General features: G+C 38.2%; 1 protein-coding gene across 1 annotated transcript in view; it reads right to left on the minus strand.

The window, feature by feature from the left end:
* Positions 1 to 9,543: 9,543 nt before the first annotated feature.
* Positions 9,544 to 18,581, minus strand: part of LOC124165051 (zinc finger protein 239-like) — a 29,888-nt gene continuing 20,850 nt past the window's right edge. The window contains exons 3-4 of the mRNA XM_046542289.1: positions 11,560 to 11,773; positions 9,544 to 10,089 (exon numbers count right to left, since the gene is read on the minus strand). Of these exons, the coding sequence (XP_046398245.1) occupies positions 9,642 to 10,089; positions 11,560 to 11,773 (662 nt within the window). The 3' untranslated portion in view covers positions 9,544 to 9,641. The remainder of the gene's footprint in view (positions 10,090 to 11,559; positions 11,774 to 18,581) is intronic.

The raw sequence follows: 18,581 nt of genomic DNA on the forward strand, positions 1-18,581 counted from the left end.
ATGCTTAGCTCAATATTCTACGCCTAATAACAGTTTCCCGAGGATTATATTGGAGCAACTTGTAACATACTGCAATTGAAAAGAAATGCGAGGCCGAATTGACTTAGGCAACGGAATATGTTATGGCCATTTTAAGGTTCAATAATGTCATTCATGTAGTTATCCGAAGAAATTGATTAATTAGTTCAGTAAACGATTTCTTTCATAGCGAAATGAGAGGAGTAAGTAGAGTTTTTTGAACTTCATAATGTCTTTAAAACATAATTTTTAATCACAAAGATGATCCATATGAACGCATATTTGATTAACAACACCAATTAAAAATTTGATCTTTATCAAAATAGATGTATTTGAACTAAGCGTTAAATGTTTTTCAATTTTATAAACTGACATAAAATGAGAATCAGAAAAGTATTATAATTTTCACATATTGAAAAGTTATTTAAGAAACTCGAAAGATTACGGAAATTTGAATGGTTGGAAAGGAACTTAATGGAATTAGACTCTATTTTTGAATCATTAGGAGGTAATGAATTTTATCTAGAATTTATTTCCGTGGTATTAGAATTATTATTAATATTTCCTTGCTAAAAGTTGATACATCTCATGAACTGATATGTTTTTCCTTGTCAATTTCTCGTTCAGGAATAATCAATCAATGGTTTCTCGAATTTATTTCTTCTAATTCAAATGAATATTTCTTTTGTCCAAATCCGATCTTTGATACTAGCTTTCATAATCAATTCCTGCATAATTCTCCTCTTCTCTGAAACACACATGCTATACCTTGCAGTCTTTTATCTGTCCACTCCATTTTTGTGTCCGAATCGTTTTCCGAAAAATATTTAATGTCCAAAATTAAACTCATTTACTTTTCTTTTGCTGCGAAGACTGCTTCAGAAGTCCATCTTTGATGCACATTTCAATCATGCAACAATCATGGAAGTAAATCCTTCGTAAGAGAGTGAAAAAAAAATGTCTGCTGTATATGAGGTAAATTTTTGTAAGCATTACGTGGCTTACTGGAAATATATTTTTCATAAGACAATGGGAAAATTCGACCGCACTCTATAATTCACGGTACGGTCAAAACAAAACTCTAACGCTCCTCCTCAATGAATGGAGAATACTGGAAATTCGGCCATAAAATGAAGATGTCGCAATGAACGGTAATTCGTATAAATACAAGAATAAAATTTCTTCATTGATACGTAAAGGTTATGTGAAATCATTTTTATTTTAAAAAATGTTAGTTTGTAAATTAACATAAATGACTTACAACCCCATTTCTGACGCGAAATTACCTCGAATAATTGATTGTGAGATTTATGCTATTTCTTAACCTATGTTTAGTGCTAAAAGTAACGAAAAGTTCGAAGTAGTGAATAAATAAATAGCGGAAAACACGAACAGTCCAATATTTCTATGACTTCGAATTAACATTAGTTGCATCATAATGATCAATATTTTAAAAATGAATGCGCAATGCTCATTTTGTTGGAAAATTTAAAGGTATAACTAACCTCTGTTAACTTAACCATTTGCTCAATGTTTCTGATGAAATACATACGCAAACGCTCAAAATTACCAGACTGATAACTACTGAGTTTGGGCGGCTTGATGTTCTGCCTTCGCTCAGCTCTGCAGAACTTCCGAGGAATTTTCCCTTGAAATGAGGGAGGAGTAGTAGGCCGTGACACATCGCACATGCAGCTAATGGTTAGGGGCCTTGAAGCGGTGCTGGACGACGTGGAACTGGTAGTCAAAATTCACTCCACAGTCAACTGCCCAAATGGCTATGCAATATGGTGGTTGAATTTCTACAAATAAATGAGCGCGTAAGAAGTCAATAGCCGTGCAACATCCTATGGACCTATTGATAGGTATTGTGAAGATTTAAGATCAGAAAAATGCTTACAGTGTGTGTGTGCGTGTGTGTGTGCAGCATCAAGTCATCCGTCACTGGGACTTGATCCGTGGAACCTCAGCTTCGAAGCATGATACTTTACCCACTACACCACCGGAACGATTGGGTTTTACGGCAGTCTCAATGCCCGATATGTAGGCTGTGTCCGATGATGTCCCGAGGAGAGTAGATTCTATTCTAGGTGAATCGAGGGCGAAGCATACTTCGGAGAATATGGCGAAGAATTCGTAGCTGGATCTTTTGCGCCTTGTCATAATGCGACGGGTATGATTATTTCCCCGGTATAAGGGATATATTGCTTTTAAAACTCCCGGTTGTATGAGAGCATTGCGAGGGCAAAATTTTGGAAGACAAGTAGTTCCTGAACTGGCCGCTCTCAGACGCCAACGAGCTTTGCGTTAATTTTTTCCGCCACTGTACATCATTATTTACACTGTTCAACATTACTCTTGTCCTAGAGACGTTTTGGATTGGTCTTAGACGTATTTTTCACGCTTATTCTAATTCTGCTCTTATATTCTTTTTATCACATTTATTTCCCTAGCTTCTGAGAGGATCGTTATGTAACAGTTTTGATGAGGAGTTTGATTTGGAGTGTAGCTCTCTACGGTGCGGAAACGTAGACACTGAGGAAAGAAGGCGAGAGAAGATTGGAGGCATTCGAGATGTGGGTATGGAGAAGAATGGAGAAGGTGAAATGGACGGAGAGGAAAAGGAACGACGAAGTGCTGGACATGGTGGGCGAGAAGAGGCAGCTTTTAGATGAGATACGGAGGAGACAGAAGGTATGGATGGAGGGAGTACTCAGCGGGGAGGGGATGTTGAAAATGGTGTTATAGAGGGTAGAATGTTAGGGAAACGAGGGAGGGAAAGGAAAAGCATAGGATTTTTAGGTAGATTGAAAGGGAATAGGACTTACAGTGAATTAAAGAAGGCAGTGCTGGAAGGAAAGGGAGGCTTCCAGATGACTTCTTGAACACTCCATGGAAACCAACCTTAATCGATATACTATTATAATAATTTCCCTTTGGACAGCTCATTGTATATTTTTGCATTTACGGAGGTAGTAATTTAATTCACTCTCATATTGCGATAGCATCAGTGGCATAGCCAAAGGGTCGGGACCCCCCCAAATATAAAAACAAAATTATTTTCCTTCATAAAAAGAAAACGAAACATTGAAAAATCATGAATTTAAAAAATATTTCTTTAACAAATGAAGTTTTGTCGATTATTAAAAGTGTTAAAATTAGTTGAAAAATCATTACATTGCAGCCTGTTTTTCAAACATTTTCCCCCATAGCTTCAGACTCCACCCCTCCCCCTGAACAAAATTCCTCGCAACGCCACCATATAGGGTGAGCAAGTGAAAATAAAACTTTCTTGACTACACATGAACGTATGTCATAACCACAGCCCATCTCACGCAATACAAGAATGGCCACATTGAGGTATTTGAAGAGGGATAGCATGTGAAAAAGTAGAAAATTTACAGCAAATTCAGCTTCCAAAAAGGCAAAATGTGAAGTTTTACTGTAGTGGTCACAAATTTATTTGCGTCCACTTGCAGAAGCGAGGAGACGTGGGAGAGGATGGCTGGAGGCACTGAAAGCGAATGGGAAAATTCAGGGAAAACTTGTGATTTCCAAAAACCGATCTAGGTCGCCATTCTTGGATGCCATAGGTATTTTTCTAAATGTGGAGATTCAGCACACTCCACTAGATCAACTAGAGGAGGGGTGGGTCCTCTAGGGGCATAAAAACGTGGTATATAAACGCTACCAAGATAGGCTGACGGCAGTGTTGGTTTGGGGGAGCCTTCAAGTGAGGGCGTACTCCGCGAAGTGTGCTCCTGTTGATCGCGTTGAAAACTACTCGCGAGAATCGAGCCGAGTCGAGGATGGTGATTCTTGAACTAGGCAATACATTCTCCAATATATTCTCATTTTTTCAATCCCACTGCGAATTTTCTATTTTTAATGCTTAGCATGATGTGATAAGGAAAAGATAACAAAGAAAGTTGATGATAATTGAGTCACAATTAGGAGATGATTGAAAATTAATGCCTTAAACAGTTCCATAAGCGTAGTTGAAATTAATTCTCTAGTAACACGTCGTCAATTTAATTAATGTAGAATCTGAGTTTTTCCCGGCGTATGCTCTGCAGGAATATTTCTCGGGTTTCCCACCGGGTGTCGTATCGGGTTGTAGTTCCCAACGTTTCCATGACTAAGTCCCCCTGATGACGATGACGGACTTAGTCATGGAAACGTTGGGAACTACAACCCGATACGACACCCGGTGAGAAACCCGAGAAATATTCCTGCAATTTAATTAATGTGTATATCTAAACTGATCAGAAGTGCCCTTAGTAAAGGCATTTGTGCAATTGCAATAAAGATTACTTACTCAAATGAATCATGTAATATGTGATCCTTTCAAATTCTCATGCAAAAAAACCAATGACCTCAGGCAGCAGGTTTTGACGTCTCCACGTTACGGTGTTACTGCCTGCAGAAAATTGTCATTTGCAACGTACCTGTGCAGCTGGACAAGTATTTTTTTCCGAAGCTTCAAGGTTTGTGAACCTTGAGAAGTTTTATTGAAAGTTATATCAACGATTTATATGGATCTTGAATACTAATAGAATTTTAGTGGACGAAGCGAACCAACAATAGAACTTGGCTTTAGCTTTGTAGACCATAAAAAGAAGCTATCTTTATTTCTCTCTCTGTTTAATCAACCATAGACTCTATTTTCTGTTAGGTCAAGAGGGAAACAACGCAACAAAGGAATAAACAAAATCGAATGAGGGACCATCGCTGGAACTACTCCGCTCCACGACACCTATCATTGGAAGGAACAAGTCCGGGCCCCTCAGGCTAAACTACGCCTTCCGCCTAGAATCGGCAGCTGACCCATTCACTTCGTGTCTCTCAGCCACTCGTCTCACACGTTGGGTCACCGTCTGACGCTCCATCTCCCCTCGCTGGTGGGATATCCCAAGATACAGTGACAATTCTCTTTTTTCCTCTCTAACTTCAAACCTTTTGTGTAAACGTGACTTCCGGCACCCAAAGGTGAGAACCTACGAGGCAATAGTGTGGGTTCGATCCCCCCTCACACGGGGCGAGCATTACAATACCGCACGCAGCCAAACATTTTAAACAGCACGTGGGAGGCATACACCCTACATTTGTTATTCATTCTCACCATATTTTAAACCATGAAATTCTTCAGATAAACTTTAAACTGTCAACATAACCTTGAATGCTATGTTTAATGATCATTAATTACACTGGGGAACAGCCATTTTGTTGTCTTAGATGTGCGACTTTTTTTCTGACTAACTTTTGGTCTCTGAAAAAGGAAATTACAAGGGATATGACGTTCGCTCGAATAGTCGATTCACTGAATACCTTGAAAAATGGGCTTTTTACACTATTCAATATTCGATGACACAAAGTTATCAATCATTAGACTTTCGAATACACAGCACAGATCATCCGCGATTCCAATTAAATCTGTCGACAATGGTGGGATATCTCACTTGAAGGTCTTCACATTACGTTCACAAAAACTTGCCATTAAAATTAAGCATTAAAATATGCATAATGCTGATGACTCCATGGGAACAACATGAAGAACAAAGTATGCAAAATTTCAAATGCTCACGACATTGGCTTTTTCCAGCATGAAACTGTTAAATGACGAAATTTATGTTTTATGCATTTTAACTATAAATTAATTATCGATTCTTTGTTTAAAATAAGGTTTGCAATAAAAGCAGTAAAGCATTGCCGGTAATATAACCTTCAATACGCATATAATAAAAAACAAATTAATTGCGCGGTGCTCACCATGCAAACAAGTTTGAAGAAATCGTGGTTAAGACAGTTGCATTAGGATTTCAGAAACGCATTGAAGTAAAATGACTCGCAAAGTTTCCAGCATTTTCATTGACGTTTCTATTGCAAAGTTTGCATGGTGGGAAAATAGATTAGTATTAAGAAATGCAGCATTCGATATTTGACTGCTGATATTTGTAGTTAGACATTCGTATTCGATATTTGAATTCGAGAAAAATGCTATTTGACCCAATCTCCAGAAATTACCTCAGTTTCTCCACCCCAATGACAGCAGCATTAGGATTCCCTATCCCCTTCCGTCCTTCCCACCCTACCCTCATATTTAGTCATATATTTAGTCGCATTCAATAAAATCACATGTATTTGTGACTCCATACGTTTGTCTCGCTGTTAATAGGGTGGTTTCCTATTATTTTTTATTGCCTAATTCGAAAGACACCTGGAGTACGTATTTCATGCTTTTAGGTTTTTAAATGACGATATCTATTTTTCGCGATTAAATGAAAAGTGAAAAATTTCAAGCGCGCAAAAACGTGACGGGTAAGTAGGAATGATAGGAAAAAGTCCGTGCGACGTATTTCTGGTTCCCCCTCCCACCTTGTGAGGTGACCTTGATCGAGGCTCTGAGTGCAGATAGGACGCAGGATGCTAGCGGGTAGCTGAGTACCCTGCTAGCTGGTAGCGCTTGGCTTAAAAAAGGTTAATTAATACCTTATCAAACGAAGAAAACTTTCCGACCTTAACAAGTTTTAATAGGTGATTATTAAGACGTGTTTCCCTGAGCTCTGTGCCTCATGCATGCATTGGTAACCTCAGACGATGTATAACTCCTATCCTCTCCTGTAGAAACTAAGTCCCTGTGACGTCACGTGGAGTGGAATCGCATGGGCGCCAATCTGGCCTTTTTCAAATGAGGATAAAAATGGACCTTTGCCATTCGTCTAACCCGGTATTTCAAAATCCAAATAATTTGTTTATTATGAATACACTAATGGTGGGTAACGAATCGCAATCAATGCATTTTGTTTTCTTTGATGAAGGAAACTACCCTATGGTATATACATATGTATTTTTTTTGTTCTACTCTGTCATATATTTAGACGCATTCTGTGAAATCGATGTATAATGTAAAGCAACTTATTCTTGTGATATGTCTGACTCTATGATATTTATAATCATATATGTTCCTAAGGGACAAACTTGCCCCGGAATAATAAATTTCATATTCTATTCTACCCTCACCACGGAGGTTCCGAATCGCCCCTCCAATGGCCTCCCTGGGTGATTGGACGTATCAGCAGAAGCACTAAGTCCTAGCCCTGGTGTGTTGTAATGTTGAAAGGGTCCTCATCCACAGACATCAGTTATCCAGCGTTCAAACTTACATCACAATTTTTATCTACCCTGTATAGTGATGGACACTGCGAGAGTCAGTCATTTCAATTACAGTAGAATCCGTTCAAAGGGTCCACCGGTTACTTGGGGCGGCCGCTTAATTGGGGCAGATCTTGAAGAACAGAACCAAATAGAGGAATATCCCAGAGTATTCTCCACTTAATTGGGACAGCGTGCTGATTTATTGGGCCACGAGTCGGCGACATAGACTCTATACTCGTGATGACATTAATTTTTCTTTTTTCAGAATACTAATTTTTTTCCTCCTTTGATTTACTCTTATTTTTCACAAATGTTCCTAATCTTGCCCTATTTTGAAAGCTCTTGTTGTTATACTATCGCAGGAGGATAGGACTTAGTTAAAGATATTCATTCAGCATCAAAAATGATAATAAATTAATTAAACTCACAGATTTATTATTCAAATTAAAAGTTTAATAAACTTATGTTGCATTATAAACATTCTTTAGTCTTTTTCCTATCATTTCAACGTTTGTTTAAGCCCATATACAGGATAGTTCGCGTAATTGGGGCAGCCGCTTTAACCCCTCAACGCCGTCATGCGTACCCAGTACGCGCCCTTTAAATTTCGTATGCCGCCGTCATGCGTACCCAGTACGCTTCCTGACCTACTGTATACAATATTTTTTCTCCGCCAGACATTGCATGTTAAATTAAAACTAATTACTCTATCATTTGAAGAAATGTTTTTCCTCTCCAATAAAATATCCATAACGGCTTTATGCCTTCAAAATGTTTTTAAAATGCTTCGATAAAACTCCGTTTTAAACCGGTTGACGACTTCGGTCCAAAAACTCAACGCCTTCCTTCAACTGTTCTATCATGAAAACTTCCGCCTATTCTGCTTGAGAGACGTCAACAAGGGTCAGCTACTTTAGCTTGAGATACGGTATCTTCAGAACTGATTGCCTTCTCTCCGTCCTCTGCTTGTTTGTCGTCACCTCGAGCCCCAAGTGTGTTTGGCCCGCCTCGTTAGTCCTTAGCGTCCTAGGCGAAGGGGCCATGTGCCTCACTCTGCATTTATTTTTTTATATTTTTTTCTGGACAGTAATCAACGAAGATAAGATTTCATCTAAACAGTCAGCATATACCAGGGCCCCTTCGAGATATTTTCTCGTCTCTTGAGGGAGCTTCTAAACCACGAACTTCAGTCCACTAGAGTCATTCATGCTGTGTGGTGTTCTTTCAAGCCGTGTGTTGAAATTCTAATCGGGTGTACTCACTGTGAGTGGTATTTTTTTTACAATTGGGGATCCTACGAAATGGGAATAATATTGAAAGGTAAAAAAGAGACTCGGAAGTCTGGTAGTGTGTTAGGTTATAGTAAATTCATTATAGGGGTGAATTTCAAGGATCTGTAATTGCATTCGTAACTAATGGAAAGAAAACGCCATCACAAGTGGTGTATGAAGTTATTTAGGAGACAATTGAATGCGGCAGTCCTAAATTCATATGTTGATCATAGGAAAAACACGTATAAAAATTTGACTTATCATTTCGCGTGCCATTGGTCGAGGTAATATTTTTGAAATATCCGACGTCAAACGAACTGTTTGGACATGGCCGTCACTCATTGCACAATTTAGTACCAAGACTCACAGAAATACATTTCCTAAAGAAAATTCCTGCAGCTGGGAAGAAATCAAAGTCTCATAGGAGGTGTGCAGTTTGTGCCTAATATGGGAAATGAAGAGATTGCGTGTACTGGTGTGAAAAATGTGCAGTGGGATATGTTTGGATTGCTTCAAATCATGTCACACAAAGCAGATTTTCTAAGGTAAATCATTTGAATATTCACATATTGACGTTTGAAACATTAGCACATGATTACCTAAATGAAATGATACGGTAATAATGGAACAAAGTCAGAGAAGTGGGCGGAGTGGTAAATTTCATGTAGGCGAAACGGGTAATCCTATCGAAAGTATCCAATCTGTTATGACATTTTCAACCCTAAATAACTAAATTACATCATGTAATTGTATTTTTTTAATGCATGGAATGTTAGACATCTCGTAGCTTATTCAAAATCAAATTAAAATCTTTCGAAATTGAAAATTTATTCATTAGTTCATAAAAGGAGATACATAAAACAATAAATATTCTTTCAAATCGCTCGAAAAATTGTTATGTAGTAGCGTATTATATTAGGCAAGTTTACTCAAATTTTCAACGATACTGATTGTATATTATGAAAGATATAAATTATTGAATGATAGTATGCCAAAAAGGCGAAGTCATTTAAATCTCATCCGGCCGCTGAGATGGGATTTAATTAAATGCCCGCCGCGCTTGAGGGGTTAATTGGGGCAAAGTGCACAAGTCCCGATATGTCCCAATTAACCGGAATCTTCTTTACTATTATTATTATTTGGGCCAGGCATACTATTATGATTATTATTATCCTTCACTCAACCAACGAACAATGTTCAGTGCGTCTTTGCGTGGTGGTTGAGCGTGCTCTTCTGTGAGAAGCGCTTGTGGCACACGCCACACGCAAAGGGCCTCTCCCCCGTATGCACCCGCAAGTGCGTGCACAGGTTGCCGCTCTGCGCAAAGCCCCTCCCGCAGTGCTCGCACACGAAAGGCTTGCTGCCACTGTGCGTGCGCACGTGAGCCACCAAGTTGCTGCGGAAGGAAAAGCCCTTGCCGCACAGATGACACACGTATTCCCTGCGTCCCTCCTGCGCTGCGTACTCCACGGCTCCGACCCCCTCGTCCGTTCCAGTGTGCACGGCCATGTGGCGGTTGAGGTCGCTGCTCTCGACAAAGCCCTTGCGGCACACCGCGCAAGAGTAGGGTCGCTCGTCAGTGTGCGTGATGCAGTGTCGCTTGAGGTGACTGCTCTTGGTGAAGCCCTTACCGCACTGCACGCACCTGGAAAGCATTGACACATTACTGCGCAAGCCATTCCAAAAGGCATATGGCAGTGGGTGCATTACAATTGTGCGTGAACTCACTAATTTAACACACTGCACAGACCTGGAGAGCATTAACATATCACTGCGCAAGCTGCTCTATTAGGTATATAGCAGTGGGTGAAGTCAACAGGATTTTATAAAAATTATAACTAAGTAAAAATCACAGCTGCATGAATTATTCCAACTTCTAAAAGTTGCTCTCAATTTCAGTCGGTTTTCCATTATAGGAATATATTCTATTCATATAAATTCTTGTAGATTTTATGGACTTCAGGATGTAAAAGAACTTTCGATTGATTCAATTATTAAGGTTTCCATTTTTATTTAGTAAAGTAACTCAGAATCAAAACAACAACAATGAACATGTTATTTATAGAAACAGTTGAAGCATTAAATTTCAATCTCAACAATTCTCTTCGCTTTCATTGAAAGGGAAACTCATGCTGTTACCGATTTTGTTCAATGGTTTTGTTATGATAGGATAAACATCAGTGTAATAATTGAAATGTCACGCTGGGTGAACAGAAACTACATGACAGAAATAATGAACTGTTAACATAATAAAAGAAGAAATTCCTTAATGTTGTCGTGCCTATAATTTTTCCAAAGCCTGTGAAAGAGTTCCGATGCACTGAAATACATGGCCATACGCAATGAGGAGCAGGGGGGGGGGAGCTGCCCCCCCTTGAAGCAAAAATTGCAAAAGTATTTAAGCAAAATCAGTACTGAATTGCAACGAAAGCATTTAACAAATTTTCTTTAAACCCACGAAAAATGATAAATATTAGTATAAGATTTGTAACTAAAATACAATTATTTTTTTCAAGGAAATAATTTCATAAATTAAAGTCACAACTTGGTTTGCGCCCCCCTAGACAATGGCTTTCCCCCCCTGTCCCAGTTTAGATCAGGGGTACGACCTTGCTGAAATATTACAATCACTTGGAAAGCATCAACAATCCCAATTACAGCTTTAACATTTTACCCCGCAAATCATCCCAATAGGCGTATGGCCGAGGGTGAAATCAATTTTTTCAGGCTGTGTAACTGATTAAACTTGTATATGAGAGCGTAGGGGTTGGAGAACAAGGGGATGTCTTTGCCAAATTCGACCCAGAAATATGAATGTGAAATATCAAATCAAGTCATCGCACAAACTCAATAAAGCTGATTACGTTTTGCAGTTTGCTACGAGGAACAAAAGCAGACTTTTTTAAGGTCTTACTTCATCAAATTCAAAGAGTATTCTGAAAAGACAAAAAAAGGCCCACATGATTCCACGACATCACAGCCTCACAGGTGAGCAGACACCCTTGGGGAAGTTTTGAGAATCTCTCACAAATTGGACGAGAGAAATTTAAGAATTCCTTCCACCTCCATATCGAAGTTTTTTCCACGAGAGGAGACTTTCAGTTCATGACTTTACCTGTGCGGTTTGACGGCACTGTGGCTCTTTGCGTGCTGGGTCAGGTCGCTCGCCTTGACGTACCGTCGTCCGCAATCCCCACACGCAAAGGGGAGCTCCCCCGAGTGGTGCGTCCTTGCGTGGCACAATAGCTGACTGCTCTTGCCAAATCCCTTGCCGCAGTGCGAGCACACGCAATGTTTGCCACTATCCCCATCCGCCACATCCCCGAGCCCTGTTCTCGGAAGACAATGCAAGTGCATCAAAGAAGAGTGAAGACACAGGCCAAACTCCAAATACAAGCATACCAACATAGTATGTATAAATGTAACATACACTAACTTAAAAGTACATCTTTCAAAGTGTACAACCAAATCAGAACATGTATACGCACAAACAAAGCGCCTGTAAGTCAAAGAAATTTTACAACATGATGCCACGTTATTACTGTGATGGATTAGAATTTTAAAACAACCAAAATTACTCACATACTCCTAAGTAATATTATATTTATGTATATAAAAGGACAAGGAATACATTAGTTAGCACATGTTGTATTTAAAATTTAACTTTATTCAATGGAAGCTAAGACACTGTTTAGACCTCATGAGTAGATGTTGAAGCCACCTAGAATTCTATTCTTTGTGTTTTTGAATCTTACTTGACTCAAAGAGTGATAGACATTTTGATTCTGTTGGTTTGCATGATATTCCACATTTCGAAGCAGTCATAAAAAATAAAAATATTAAGCTACTGCCCTTGTAATTAAGAAAAACACAAATTTAGGCCAGAAAATAGGCGTTGAACTGGAAAAATTATAGGTGAAATGAATTTGAAAAATCTTTTGAAATTCCCAGCTGGAGCAAAAATTCATGAATGATTCACGATAACATCAATACAGTACAACCAAATAAGAATATAACTAAACACAACCAAAGCGCCTGTAAGTCAAAGAAATTTCACAGCATTATCAGTTCTGATTGCGGCTACTAAACACTAGCCCACTCAAAATCATTGGCCCCTGGTTCTGGATCTGACTAGGCTGCTTGCTGGCAATATCAAAATTGCATCGTCTAGTTAGAAGCAGCTGCTGAACAGTGATTTCGTCTTATAGTGCACTTGGTTGTGCCTCCAAAGTGGACTGGAGGTCGTCTCCACTCACAGCTGACGTAAAAGACGAATTGGAACGTGGGTTGTATTTATCCTTCCGCGTATACATTACGCAAAACACACATGCGATTATGCTGTCGACACTGCAGGATATGCAAAATATATCCTATAAAGCATTTTAATAAATAGATTTAGAGTAAAAACAATTATAAAATTGATGTGGCGTAGTTTTCATGTACTTAATAGTATATTTTTTTGGTAGTTGCTATGTTGCAATCTTATTTTTTATTCATTAGATTAAAATATATTCTGAACAAACCTCGTAGCTCCGTATCACTCGTTGCAAAAGTTAACTGTGATATTCTATAATCTCGATGATTAACGTTGCAGTTCAATATTTCTCAATTAAAGTAAAATTTATGTTGATAAAATTAATATACAAATATGTAATGCACGAATGTTCAATCATAGGAAACCATTCACCAGCATATGTGACTTTCCGAACGAAAACGGTTAAAAAACTCGTCTTGATATCTTCATAGTCCTCGTGGCAGACTCGTGCGCTATTTTTGAAGTGAAAACTTCTCTAGCGGCGTTAAGCACTTTTGCGGGATGGGGGAAAAGCATAGAATTCGCGTGAGCGCCACCGACCCGACACCGCGATCGCTACTGCGAGATATACATTTCCGTCTTAAAATTCATCTCTTAGTGTCACATCCTCGGTTCGATTCCCCGCCGGGGAGGATTTTTTTCTCAATCACATACAATTTAAAAAATTTTACAATGGATATTTTACTACGCAGGCCCACTAGGTATAGTAAATAAACTTTGTTAATATATAGACTGTTAAAGTCTTTTTGTTTTAAAAACATAAATATTGAAAATAAAAATCTATAGTGTATTTTGTATAAGTTCATTAAATATATAGAGCTCGTGCATGAACGTGCAGAAGAGTGTACACGCTATAAAAATACAGGTCAGTACAATTTAAGGCAGTTTCTTTCACATGCATAGTGAACAATTATAGGTTTAAAGCATATTAAATAAAAGAAATAAAAGCATATTATATTTTAACACGTTGCATACCGATGGCGAGAATTCTCGTCATTTTTTTCCCGAACGTTCCGGACGGATTACGAAGATTCTTGTCATTTAGGCGCATCAACCTAAACAGTTTTAAAGCGTAAAGTACGTATTCGTTAGTACGTTTTCAGTTGTTGTTCGTAATTCATAATGAATTGATGCATCATAATGTTTGATTGGGTAAAGTTATATTCTAAACATTAGCTTTTTAACCATGTTTAAACCAAAGGCATTACTCCCTAATAGGCACATATATCCATTCTCAACACCTCCACCCAGAATCGGCGTTCCTCTTCTTACCAGCGTTGGCATCTTTTTTATCTTTTTCCTTGAAGGTTTGCACGCATTTGTGCTCTAAAAACCACTCATATGAATATTCCATATTATGGCATCACACCGGGAGGACAACACTTTGGATGAAGAAGAAATTTTGTTAGACTTGTGTGCTGATGATTTGTCAGATGTACCATTAGGGCAGAGGTCGGCAACCAGCGGCTCGCGAGCCACATGCGGCTCTTTGGATATGAAACTGCGGCTCTTTAGTTCCATACGCAAATATTACTTATTTTAAAATAACATTTAAAAACGATTTTGAATCGACCAACGAGGATTGGGCACCATTTCTCTCTCTCAGCCCATTGTACTCGCTTTTCACTCCACCTCTCCCCCGTGACACGCGTTGTCACTGTCGTCAGTATGGTAGAAGCAAGCTCTCGAATGAAGCCGTCGCCGCAGTGCTGTTGATGTGCGAAGGAAGTGGGGGCCAGTCCGGCGCGAACCATGGTTCACGACGTAAGCCAGCAATTGTCGCTCTAATCGTCCGTCACTACTCAAACTGACCTTTGCCTTCCTACTGAATTCGCTCCAACTCATAATACACCAAGAAGCGCTTTGTGTCCAAAAATTTCCGGCCGAAATAGTTGAGGTCATGAATTTGGTAATCATGATTGTTGGAAACATAATGAAAATACACTTACATTATGTTTCCTGTGAACAAGTTCCGCCAAATATCGCCTTCCAACCTTAAGCTGATCATGATTGTTAACAGCATCTTGTCAAAACCACTGTACCATCGTCAGTTTAAAGAATTCTTAAATGAAATGGAGACTCAGTATTCCGACCTCCTTCACAATAAAGTGCGATGGCTTTCCAAAGGTGAGGTGTTGAAACGTTTTGCTTTGTGCTTAAATGAAATAAATACAGTCCTCAATGAAAAAGGCATTAATCACCCTGAATTAGAGAACGGCAAATGGTTGTAAAAATTTTATTTCATGGTAGATTTCACGGCAAAATTAAACGAGCTGAATCTAAAACTGCAAGGAAAGGGAATCCCAGTCTATGTTTTGGTAGAAGAATTGGTTTGTTTCGAAGAAAAATTAACTATTTTAGCAGAACATATTCAGAGCGGTAAATTGCTTCATTTTCAATTTCTAAAGCAATATCGCGATTAAAAAACCAGAGCAACTGTTGACACGATTTACTTCAGCACAGTTATAAAAAAATTATAGATGAATTTGCTGACAGATTTCAGCAATTTAAAACCAACAAACCACTCTAGCATTCATAGAAAATACTCTCAACACAAATAGTGACGAAATCCACATTGAGCCCTTTGGAGTTGATACTGGATCTTTAGAAATGCAATTGATCGATTAAAAAGTAAAGCTTTGTGGAGTGGAAAATTTACAGAGTTGAAAAGCAAGTTGGAAGAGTTGGAGGTCCAGAAATATATGTACGTAACGCAACAAAAATGGACAGCTTTAAAAGAATTGCCGCGAGTTGAGGCACTTATATTCGACGCATGGAATAGTCTTCCAGATTGCTACAGTGAGGTGAAGAAGTTGGCATTTGGAGTACTGACAATCTTCGGATCGACATATTCGTGCGAGCAAGCATTCTCTTGCATGAATATAATTAAAAGTAAAGTAAGTAGCCAACTAACAAATGAAAATTTGGAGTCATGTATGAAACTTAAAACAACAAGTTATGAGCCAAATTTTGTCCGAACTTTCTAACACCATGCAAAGCCAACGCTCCCATCGAATTTGTTTGTTTTTACTTTTATGTACAAGTTACATTGTTTAATAAAGTTTAAATTTTTGAAATGTATGTTATCGTTTGTTTTTATTTTCACATCAATAGGACATGTGCTTGCAGAGCAACACTTTGCCAATTTCAAAGAAGTTAAAAAATGGGTTAATTAATGGTTTAACTCACAGGAGTTACAATTCTTTTAGAATTTTATCCATAAATTACTTCAGAGATGGTAAGATGTATAGAATCGAATGGTCAATACTTTGATTAAATAAATTTTAAGGAAATACTTGAAATAACGTGTTTTATTTTGCGAAAAATCCGGTAAAGACTTTTACACACACCTGATATATTACCTAATTTGTTGTAAAAAACACTACTTGTATAAGAATAAATAGATTTTTTCTTATGAATAAATAGATTCGTTTTTTTTTATAAAAAAATATTTATGCGAGTGCTATTTATTGTTGGTAAGAAAAATTTTTGTGACTCTTTAAAACTTTGAAATTTTGTAAATTGTAATTTTTGGCTCTTCTGACTCAAAAGGTTGCCGACCCCTGCATTAGGGTATGACGAGGATAACGACGAAAGTGAAAGCGATTCTGATTTTGTGGTGAATATGGAAACTAGAAAACCTATTCCTCTAGTTATCAGTGAAAGTGACTCCGATGCGAGTGAAAATGAAGACAATGCTTTGGCAGGAAGTTCTACTTCATGGAAAAAAATAGATTTTGAGAGATATTTAGAGCAATTTTTGGGCCAACCTGCAGTGAAGTGATTACCAGAAAATTCCACTAACATCCTCGACGTGGTCTCACTATTTCTTGGTAATGATTTTTTTGAAATGATGTGCCATCAATCCAATTTGTATTGCTGTCAAAATAAGCATAAATACAAAGAATCGCCAAAAACAGGGAAGTGGTCAAACATAACCATGGCTAAAATGAAAAAAATCTTTTCTGTTTTGATTCTGATGGGTCAAGTGAGGAAAGATACACTGAAGGAATATTGGAGTACAGATCCTTTCATCGAAACAAAAATATTTAGTGACTACTGATGCGAAACAGATTTTAGCAGATGTGGAAAGCGTGGCACTTTAGTGATAACGAAGCATTCTTAGATACTTCGGATAGACTACATAAAATAAGACCCACCGTGGAATACTTAGTTGAAAAATTTCAAAATGTGTAGAAACCAAAGCAGGAATTGTCACTTGATGAAGCCATGATTCCATGGAGAGGAAGATTGAAAATCCTATCTATATACATCAAGACCTATAATCCTGCAAAAATTGTAAAATATGGTTTACTACTTCGAATGATTTGTGAAAGTGATTCTGGCTACATTAGTAATTTAGAAATTTATTCAGCCGAGGGGAAAAAATTAGAACAAACCATCTTGTCTCTTTTGAAGCCACATCTCAATCTTTGGCATCATGCCTATCAAGACAACTATCATAATAGTGAGAAAATTGCAGAACTGCTCTTAGATAACAAAGTAAGAGTGTGTGGAACCATAAGACCAAATTGGGGACTCCCTCCCGCGTTGAAGAGCGAGGCAAAAACTTTGAAAAAGGCACAGAGCACGTTCTCTTGTAAAGGTGAGGTGTTACTAGTGGTTTGGAAAGACAAGAGGGAAGTAAGAATGATTAGCACTGTTCATAACGCCAGCATGGGTAACTCAAAGGTAAAAGATTGGGTTACAGGACAGGCAATCAAAAAACCCACTTGTATTATAAAATACAACGAGTGCATGAAAGGTGTTGACAGGGCGGATATGCACTTATCCTATTACTCCCTCATGATAAAAACAATGAAATGGTAGAAGAAAGTCGTGCTGTGGCTAATAAATTGCGCTCTTTTCAATGCTTCCAGAGTTTATAAAACCCTAAACAAAAATAATGGCATTCGATTCAAAGGCTTTTTGCTCCAGACCGCCAAAGAGTGGGCAGCGAGTAGGCAGGAGTCGAGTGAATCATTCTCGGACGATGACTACGATGATAAGCCAACAGGACGGGCCCCTTCAAGAGATCACCCACAGCGCTTATCGAGAGACCTTAGCAAACACCATCTTGTTCCTATTGTGGAGAAGGGGACGAAAAAATATCACACAAGAAGATGCAAAATGTGCGCTTCGAGAAAAATTAGAAAAGAAACAAGGTATGTGTGCTCAACTTGCGGCATTCAACTCCACAAGGGAAAATGTTTCATGAAGTATCACACCAGAAAGAGATTCTGAAATTATTTGTGAGCATTACATTCAAAATTGCATGAAAAAATTTTAATTTTTAAATAAGTTATGGCATTTTTTCGAATGGAAGGATTGCTCAGTGAGTGATGTTTAAAAAACCACCGGAACAGAGGGTTAAAAGGAATTTAAATACCCCGGTACGCAACGTGTTAATGTATAAATGATGTTACTTTCTATTCATACACATCGTATTTTTAATTTAATAATAAACAGTTGGCTGAAAAAAATAATTTCTATTTTTGTTGAAAAATGAGTATTACTGGAAAAATTAGTTATTTAATAATATTAAATCTACATAAAAAATAAATGGATAATAATTATATCAGTTTTCACTTCTGTCGGAACGGGCCAGTCCCACGACTGCCCCGTTTTTTTTATTTTACTTAATATCAATTAGGATAGGGTTTTTAAAAAAAAAGACTCGGTCGGAAGACATTTTTCGGTTTTCTGATATGTTGCCTACTTCTCGAGCTATTTGCGGCAAAATATCCCGTCCACTGAAAATTGTCATTGCACCACTGACTCTGGCCATGCGGCTCACCGTCTCTCCGCTCCTTTGCTTCGTA

Source organism: Ischnura elegans, chromosome 9 (genome assembly GCF_921293095.1).
Source record: "Ischnura elegans chromosome 9, ioIscEleg1.1, whole genome shotgun sequence".
Taxonomy (NCBI): Eukaryota; Metazoa; Arthropoda; class Insecta; order Odonata; family Coenagrionidae; genus Ischnura; species Ischnura elegans.